At 42.2% G+C, this 10,132-nt stretch overlaps 1 protein-coding gene across 1 annotated transcript in view; it reads right to left on the reverse strand.

Annotated features, from left to right (window-relative positions):
* Window positions 1-9,789, reverse strand: part of LOC144497788 (di-N-acetylchitobiase-like) — a 33,301-nt gene extending 23,512 nt beyond the window's left edge. Inside the window, exons 1-4 of the mRNA XM_078219225.1 lie at window positions 9,637-9,789; window positions 8,805-8,943; window positions 1,721-1,929; window positions 596-767 (exon numbers count right to left, since the gene is read on the reverse strand). Coding sequence (XP_078075351.1) covers window positions 596-767; window positions 1,721-1,929; window positions 8,805-8,943; window positions 9,637-9,789 — 673 coding nt within the window. The remainder of the gene's footprint in view (window positions 1-595; window positions 768-1,720; window positions 1,930-8,804; window positions 8,944-9,636) is intronic.
* Window positions 9,790-10,132: the final 343 nt, after the last annotated feature.

A 10,132-nucleotide genomic window follows, 5' to 3' on the forward strand; every position in this document is an offset into this window, starting at 1 on the left:
AATGATAGAATGCTGCTCCCCTGCCACATTCCTCCCAGGCCGGATAATGCCTCCCCCTGGCCCCCACAGACATTGCCCCATCCCCACAATATTACTGACCCCCTTATCCCGCCACGACCCGCCACCCAGACCGATCGCAAGCCCCGCCCATCCTCTTCCCCCCCACCGATCTCAGGCAGAATGGCAGTGGACCCCCCTTTCACCACCCCTATTGATCTCAGGCTGAGAGCTGTCGGATGGTCAGCACTTACCTCCTCACTAACCCTCACTGATGGAGTATCCGAATTGGACTCATATGAAGCATGTGTGTTTTGCGTCGATTCCGGATTGGTAAACGTGGCGGTAAAGGGGGAAGTGCTGGTAAAGTTGAGTGTGCAGCCCATTAACTCAATTTAAATGCAATCAAATGCATTTAAATGGCCGTCGCGCCCGTTTTGGGCGCGGCCCCAATCGCGGCCATTTTTGGGCCTTGGTAAAGGGGGAAACGGTGCGAAGGTGGGCGCGGATCACGCTACTCACCTCACGCCTGACTTTACCAAATTTTTGTGCCAATGGTAATATCGGGCTCTTAATCAAGATGTTTTAATGGACATACCTGCAAAAATCTGGTCATAGGGAGCATTTGCTTTTGCAAAACATTCATCCCACATCTGATCCTGTATATTAAAGCTCATCACAATTAAAAAGTCACAGGATTTCGCAATTGTCACAAAATCATAGCATCGGCCACCAGGACAAGTAGGAGACCAGGGCACGTTCATTATAACCTGAGGACCAGAATGTAACAAAATGTTAATTTAATCTCAGACCTCATCCTGAATATAACTGGTAGGCAGAGTACAGGTGTATAGTTTATTGAAGTTGTAAATTTAACAGGTTTGAAGTTCAACTGTGTTCAGGCCTAACGGTACACAATCCATTTGGGGAATAAAGTGGGCTGGACGTAACAGGATGTCAGATCCCCACCAACTGCTTCCTGCGAGTGAGCCAGCCCCCACTCCAGCAGATTGCCCCATAGTTGTTTATCCCTTGGAGGGGTATTAATTGCTTTAAGGCAAGACTCCAGCCTTCATGAGGGCCAAAAGCACCACCTCTAAGATCTGCTGCTCAATCAAATGGCCAGCAGCTCTCCAGCGCCAGGAGCTCCAATCGGAGCTGCATCCAGTTCACAAGGACAAAGAGCTGGAGTTACAGGAAAGGTCGGAGTGACTGACCAGGGCCAGGTCGGACAGGTGGATAACCTGGGCAAGAAGCCAATGTGTCTCAATTCAGTTGTATAACTCAGGATTACCAGGATTGCATCACCAGGTCTGCTGAATATCCAGCAGAAGCTGATTGATTGTAAAATGGAGACACCTGTAGGAACAACTACATAAGGATGGCAGATTTCCTTCAGTGAAACAAATGGACCAGTGAATCGATGCATGGTCACTATTAACAAGACCAACTTTTCTTTAAATTACGGATTTATTAACTGAACAAAATTGCAACAGCTGTCTTGGTGGGATCCGAACTGTTCCAGAGCATGGCCTGGTCCTTAGCTTTACTAGTCTGGTGATATTATCACAACATCAACACATTCCCCAGATGACGCACAAATAGTAGTTAGAAATCACCATTTCAATTTATTTATCCAGAAATATATCCATACTTTGTTTGCAATGAATTACAGTAAACATTACATTCTTACTCCCATTGTTGAATATAAAAAGGACTTTACCTGTGATCCAGGTATTGCACGGTGCAACAATACTGTGATATCATTGATCAGGTGGGATAATGCCTCATATTCTAGACTTCCAGGTCTGGTAATTCCCTGCATCTCCAAATAGATGCCATCCATGTCCAATATTTTGACAAAACTCGTGGTGCGTCTGAGCCATGCTTTTCGGCTTTTCTGATTTGTCAATTCTTCAGTTGTTATTTTTCCTTGTAAACAGTAAAGAGACAACAGCTTACATCATCTGCATCAGTTGCATGTGATGTCCTGAAACAGCTGAGAGAACAGAACTGCCAACATCCAATAGGAAGAGGAAGATTTGGGTAAAAATTGCATTTACATGGTGCCTGTCACATCCTCAGGATGTCATTAAGCATGTCGGGTGTAGTAATTATTTTTGATGAATTATCACTGTTGTTAACTAGACAGATGTGACAGCTAATTCCTGCACACCGAGGTCCCAAGGGAGGGAAACAGAATGCAGGAATCTATATCCAGTTACCTTAACATCTGTCTTAGAACATAGAACATAGAACAGTACAGCACAAAACAGGCCCTTCGGCCCACGATGTTGTGCCGAGCTTTATCTGAAACCAAGAGCTTAGGAAAAATGTTAGAAGCTATTAATAAAGATGTTATAGCAGGACACTTGGTAAAATTCAGGGTAATTAGACAGAATCAATAGAGTTTTGTGAAAAGAAAATCACGTTTAATCAATTTATTGGAGTTCTTTGAAGAAGTAGCATACGATGTGGATAAAGGTGAAACTGTTGGATGTAATGTACTTAGATTTCCTGAAAACATTTGATAAGGAGCCACATCAAAGTTTTCTGCGAAAAATAAAAGCTCATGGTGCAGGGGGTAACATATAAGCACGGATAGACGATTGGCAAGCTAACAGGGAACAGAGGGTAGGAATAAATGCATTGATTGTAAAATGGAGACACTTGTAGGAACAACTACATAAGGATGGCAGATTTCCTTCAGTGAAACAAATGGACCAGTGAATCGATGCATGGTCACTATTAATAAGACCAACTTTTCTTTAAATTGTAGATTTATTAACTGAATAAAATTGCAACAGCTGTCTTGGTGGGATTCGAACTGTTCCAGAGCATGGCCTGGTCCTTTGCGTTACTAGTCTGGTGATATTACCACAATATCAACACATTCCCCAGATGACGCACAAATAGTAGTTAGAAATCACCATTTCAATTTATTTATCCAGAAATATATCCATACTTGTTTGCATACTGGTCAACAAGATGTGACGAGTGGTGTGCCACAAGGATCAGTGCTGGGGCCTCAACCTTTTCAATTTATGATAAGGACCTGTATTAAGAGCTCGAAGATATGGAAGATAACTTTGTTGATGACACAAAGATAGGTACGATAGTTAAATGTGAAGAGGATACAAGGAGGCTACAAAGGGCTATAGATAATTTGAGTGACAAAAGCCTGGCAAATGGAGTATAAAGTTTATTTATTAGTCACAAGTAAGGCTTACATTAACACTGCAATGAAAGTACTGTGAAATTCCCCTAGTTGCCACACTCCGGCCCCTTTTCGGGTTAATGCACCTAACCAGCACGTCCCTCAGAATATGGGAGGAAACCGGAGCACCCGGAGGAAACCCACGGCGGCACAGGGAGATGCAAAATCCACACAGACAGTGATCCAAGCCGGGAATCGAACCTGGGTTCCTGACACTGTGAGGCAGCAGTGCTAACCACTGTGCCACCATACCGTCCCTACACTATAATGTGGGAAAATATGATATGATATGTGGGAAAATATGATATGATTGTGGTCGGTGCAGACTCGATGGGCTGAATGGCCTCCTTCTGCACTGTAGGGTTTCTATGTTTCTATGATATTGTCAATTTGGCAGGAAAAATTAAAAATGTGTATTATCGACATGGTGAAAGATTACAAGGCTCTGATATGCAGAGGGATCTGGGGTCCGAGTGCCTTAATCACAAAATGCTAATGGTATGCAAGTAGAGCAATAATTAGGAAAACTAATAGAAATATGTCATTTACTGCAGGGGAAATTGAATATAAAAGGAGAGATGTTATACTTCAGTTATTCATTTATTTTTGAGACCACACCTGGCATGCTGTATACGATATTGGTCTCCTTGTTTAAGAAGGATGTAAATGTTTTAGAAGCAATGTAGCAAATGTGTATTAAACTAATACCTGGATTGAGTATGTGGCTTATGAGGAAGGTTTGGACAGGTTATGTTTGCTATATATTTAAATGGTTGAATGGTTGCTTTAAGAGCTGATCACATGAGTTGATGGTGATGTCAATGGAGTGCTTTTGCTTACAGTTTGTACAGTACAGGCAACATGTCTTTCAATAAACCTGAGGTTGCTGATTTGAATCCAAGTGACCAAACTAAATCTTTTCTTTTTTTAAGACCCACAACCCCTGAGTGGAACATAACAAAAGGAAAATTGATAACGAGGGTAGAATTTTGTTTCATCCAGAACATCGAGCAAGTAACCTAAGTAGAAGAAAAAAATACTGTGGGTCCTCACAATTCAAATTTCAAAAGGCTGGGGAGAACAATAGGATTAAAGATTGAAGTGCCAGTGCAGGTAGACAAGTAAGAAAAAAGCTCTTTGTGTGATTTTAAGAGAGGACTACTTTTTTCTGATCAGAGAAGGGTGAGATCCCAGGCACTAATTGGCATATTTGAAATAAGGTACGCTTTGCTCTACGGCTGGAGTCATTTGAAAAAAATACATCAAGTCAGTGGTCTCCAGGATAAAAGGGGAGTACTGGGAAGACAGAAAAAATATATGTACTGAGAAGTCTTGAGTCGATAGTTCCTGCAAGTGAATCGATGGGTTATTTATGATCCATGGACTTTTCAATGAAGAAAATGGACAAAGGAGTTCCTATGCAAAGCATTTTTAACACTTTGTGCAAGCAAATAAAATTGAAAACAAGCTGCTCGTACCAGTTTTGCTCAGTATAATGGGAAGTAAAACCTACAATTTGCTCCAGAAATTCATTCCTGTCCACAAAGACAAGAACTAAAACTTATGATGACGGACAAAGATCTTTGAAGAGCATATGTCTCCAAAGCTATAGATCATCACAAAATGGTTCAGGTTCCACTGAAGGAATCAAATGGAAGGCAAAAGCATTGCTCAGTTTGTGGCAACCTTGAAAAGGCTGGCACAACATTGTGAGATGGTGAGTCATTAGAAGATAGAAGATAGAACATAGAACATTACAGCGCAGTACAGGCCCTTCGGCCCTCGATGTTGCACCGACCAGTGAAACCAATCTAAAGCCCATCTAACCGACACTATTCCATTATCATCCATATGTTTATCCAATGACCATTTAAATGCCCTTAATGTTGAAGAGTCCACTACTGCTGCAGGCAGGGCATCCCACGCCCTTACTACTCTCTGAGTAAAGAACCTACCTCTGACATCTGTCCTATATCTATCACCCCTCAATTTAAATCTATGTCCCCTCGTGCTAGCTATCACCATCCGAGGAAAAAGGCTTTCACTATCCACCCCATCTAATCCTCTGATCATCTTGTATGCCTCTATTAAGTCACCTCTTAACCTACTTCTCTTGAACGAAAACAACCTCAAGTCCCTCAGCCTTTCCTCATAAGACCTTCCCACCATACCAGGCAACATCCTGGTAAATCTCCTCTGCACCCTTTCCAATGCATCTACATCCTTCCTATAATGTGGTGACCAGAACTGTATGCAATACTCCAAGTGCGGCCGCACCAGAGTTTTGTACAGCTGCAACATGACCTCCTGGCTCCGAAACTCAATCCCTCTACCAATAAAAGCTAACACTCAGTACGCCTTCTTAACAACCCTATCAACCTGGGTGCCAACTTTCAGGGATCTATGCACATGGACACCGAGATTTCTCTGTTCATCCACACTACCAAGTATCTTACCATTAGCCCAGTACTCTGTAATCCTGTTACTCCTTCCAAAGTGAATCACCTCACACTTTTCCGCATTGAACTCCATTTGCCACCTCTCAGCCCAGCACTGCAGCTTATCTATGTCCCTCTGTAACCTGCAACAACCTTCCGCACTGTCCACAACTCCACTGACTTTAGTGTCATCCACAAATTTACTAACCCATCCTTCTACGCCCTCATCCAGGTCATTTATAAAAATGACAAACAGCAGTGGCCCCAAAACAGATCCTTGCGGTACACCACTAGTAACTGAACTCCAGGATGAACATTTCCCATCAATCACCACCCTCTGTCTTCTTACAGCTAGCCAATTCCTGATCCAAACCGCTAAATCACCCTCAATCCCATGCCTCCGTATCTTCTGCAGTAGCTTACCATGGGAACCTTATCAAACGCTTTACTGAAATCCATATACACCACATCGACTGCTTTACCCTCATCCACCTCTTTGGTCACCTCCTCAAAGAACTCAATAAGGTTTGTGAGGCACGACCTACCCTTCACAAAACTGTGTTGACTATCCCTAATCAAATTATTCCTTTCCAGATGATTATAAATCCTATCTCTTATAATCCTTTCCAAAACTTTGCCCACAACAGAAGTAAGGCTCACTGGTCTATAATTACCAGGGTTGTCTCTACTCCCCTTCTTGAACAAGGGGACAACATTTGCTATCCTCCAGTCTTCTGGCACTATTCCTGTGGACAATGATGACCTAAAGATCAAAGCCAAAGGCCCTGCAATCTCCTCCCTAGCCTCCCAGAGAATCCTGGGATAAATCCCATCCGGCCCAGGGGACTTATCTATTTTCACACTTTCCAGAATTGCTAACACCTCCTCCTTATTAACATCAATCCTGTCTAGACCAATAGCCTGTACCTCAGAATTCTCCTCGACAACATTGTCTTTTTCCTGCGTGAATACTGATGAAAAATATTCATTTAGTGCCTCTCCTATCTCTTCAGACTCCACGCACAACTTCCCACTACTGTCCTTGACTGGCCCTAATCTTACCCTAGTCATTCTTTTATTCCTGACATGCCTATAGAAAGCTTTAGGGTTTTCCTTGATCCTACCTGCCAAAGATATTCTTTGAGATTGTCTAGATTGTGATCTCCAAAATGAGGCTATCCAAAGAAGATGAATAACTGAACATGCTCTGACTTTAAAGACAGCAGTAGGAATCACAATGTCGATGGAACTGGCTGCTAAAGAGGCTGCACAATTTGATGCAGGACTGAAGATCCACAATCTGGGAACTGCCAATATGAAATCATAAAGCAACAAGAATGTCACAGATGTGCCAGATTGGGCCATTCAGCGAGTGAATGGTGCAGCAAGGATAGTCAATGCAGTAATTGTGGCAAAATATGTCCCATTGCAAAAGCTTGTTAAGCTAGACCAGCTTCCTTTGAGAAGAAAATTGAGAAGAAGAATCTGAGTGTCCTCAAGAAGAAGAACAAGTTACATTCGACAAAAATAATTTACAACTCACAGAAGTATTATGACTGTGATGAAGACAATGTCCAGAAATATGATCAACAGCACCAACTTGTGATGATACTCTGCTACCTTGATATAATTTGTGTTTAAGGTACGGCTGCTTTAAGAGGCAGTGTATTATTACAAGAGTCAATCTGACTGGGAAAACATGCAGCTCAAATACTGAGAGCAAGATAATAACTGATCTTAGGGAGGGATGTGTTACTTTGTAGAGTTAATGGACCTTTTTATTTAAGTTCTCCTGGGATTTTAGACTAGGTGTGTAGATTCATGTGAGTTTTGATTAGGTTGATTGACAGGGCCATATTTGTGTGATTAATGGGGGGATCTAACTTGCAGAAAAGACCAGTTTCATATTCATTTTAACATTCAAGTAGTTGCTGCCTGGACCTGCTGGAAGAAATAGGTGTCTCACTATTTCTGTCACTCTACAGAGGTTCTCTGAAAGCTCCAGAACTGTCAACCTAAGTCACAAGCAAGTATGCCTGTGTTTTGCTAACTAATTCTAAAGACAGGTTTAAGGGAAATCTTGCTTGATTGGAACTTACAGTGACAGGTTAGCAGTTATGAATTGTGTCTTGTCATGTTTAAGTATTATTCAATTGTAAAAAGTTAAGCTCATTCATTTGTGAAAGTTAAATTGTCTTTTTAAATAAAATTTGTTTTGATAAAAGTTCCCTGGTTTTCAGTAGAATTGTGCCTGGAGTAAGACATCTTACCCTCACATTTATGTCAAAATAGAAAATTGTTGGTGTCTAGTCTGGCTTCATAAAAAACTTCATAATATACCTGGGGGTTCTGATCTGGTATCCTAATAAACTGAACGTCTTATCCATACAGGGTGAATCGCATAGATTCTGGGTGATTCTGAAATTAAATGGACAATCGATTAGCGTGGAGGTTGATACTGATGCTGCTGGGTCATTATTTCCTGAGACTATATACCAACAAAACCTGAAACATCATCCTCGGATCACTGAGGGAGAATTTAGCATGGCCAATGCACCTAACCCGCACATATTTGGACTGTGGGAGGAAACCGGAACACCCAGAGGAAACCCACGCTGACATGGGGGAACGTGCAAACTCCACACAGACAGTGACCCAAGCTGGGAATCGAACCTGGGTCACTGGCGCTGTGAGGCAGCAGTGCTAACCACAGTGCCGCCCACAGCTGGCCCAGCCAGCGATACCCAAATCCCATGAACAAATAAAAAGAAGCCCTAAGAATCTTCACGGGAGTCACATAGAGATTAATAAAGGGAAAAGATTGTCGTGAAAGTGTGGAAAACCTGACCAATAGGAAGGAAGGTTTGGACAACAAGAGGTGAGTGGAGATGAAGATAATTACTTTATCATAGATAGAATGCTGAATATTGAACCATGGCAGATTGGGACCTGCAGATGAATTATAAAACTCTAATAGCAAGAATACAAAATATCATAGAATTACATGAAAGATGTAACACAGGAATAGACCATTCGGCCCAGCCTTCCCATGTCAGCCTAGAAACTTCATGTTTCTTTCTGTGGTTCTTCAATGATACAGCTGGCAACAGAGAACAGAAATGTCTGTTTTTAACTTTGATAAAACGTATTACCTTGCAGGAGAACCCGGGCTTTATTTTCATGAGCAACACACAAAATACGTTTCTCAGATCTGTCACTAAGTACAACTGCCGTGACCTTTGACCAATCGTAATGTTGATAATCCATTTCTCCATGATCAAAGACAATGACCTGGGAGAAAATAATAGCTGTCAACTGCAGTCATGAAGGAAATAATCTAACATTAAAAAAAATCTGTATTTCCTATTTATATAATTGTGCCCAGGGTAGGGCCTTAGGAATGGTTAGTGAACATTACCAAGGTGGATAGTGAGGTAGTTAACTCTGAGACCAAGATCCCCAAATCTCATTAAAGACAACTATGATGCTATGAGGCATGAGATGGCTATGTTTAACGGGGAACCATTACTGAAAGGAAGGATAGTGGACAGGCAATGCCAAGCATTCCAGGAATGAATAGGTGGAATCCAAAAGTTGCTTGTCCTTATTTGGCACAAGAGTGGAAGAGAAACTGTGGCCAAACAATGGCTTACAATGGAAATTAGGGCGAGTATTAGATTCACAGAAAAAATATACCAATTGGCAAGAAAAAGTAATAGATTGGAGGATTGGGAGAAGTTTAAAATTCAGCAAAGTTGGACCATTTAAGAAGGGGAAATTAGTGGGAGAAAGAATAGCGAAATGAGGACATTCTCTCAGAACTTCCACAACAGTGTGGCTGAGAGGAGCTGAACCAGATGAGGAACGACACCCGTTCACATCCCAATGCTCAATTCCAAGCGTTGCTGCACAATACACTGCAAAAGACAACTTCAAATCAATGAACTCTTTTCCCGAGGGAATTGAACGGTCTGAGACACCCACCTCCACTTGGTGCTGATGGTCCGTGGGGACAGACCTACACAGTTCCAGGTTTGAACACGGACACCAACCTGGCGGGCTTGGTAGCTCAGAATCTCCGGCGATCCACTGCACTAGCACATTCAGAACCTCCACCAATGCCAAAATCCAGCGCATCCTCTCCGCCGGAGATGAAGATCTATCAGTCGCAGCGAGATCCTTTCTTTGTATTGAGCCTCATGTGAGTGATGATGCTGTCTCCTGAGTATCTCTATTTCTATCTTGCTTTGTGTGCTAATAGGGAAATGTTGACGCAAGCTTCATGTTGTTAAATGTAACTTTGTAGGGAAGTTCTCTTCTCTCTGACTTTCCTTGTCTTTAGCAACATTATTTGTTAACCTCTGCAGTATTTCCTCCCAGTCATGGCCAACTTTCCTCGTCCAGTGTCTCTCTCTTTGTCCCAAGCCTTTGTTAATATTCTTCCCCGCTCCTCTCTTCCCACCCCCTCCCTCCCTGTCTT

Source organism: Mustelus asterias, chromosome 8 (assembly GCF_964213995.1).
Source record: "Mustelus asterias chromosome 8, sMusAst1.hap1.1, whole genome shotgun sequence".
Classification (NCBI taxonomy): Eukaryota; Metazoa; Chordata; class Chondrichthyes; order Carcharhiniformes; family Triakidae; genus Mustelus; species Mustelus asterias.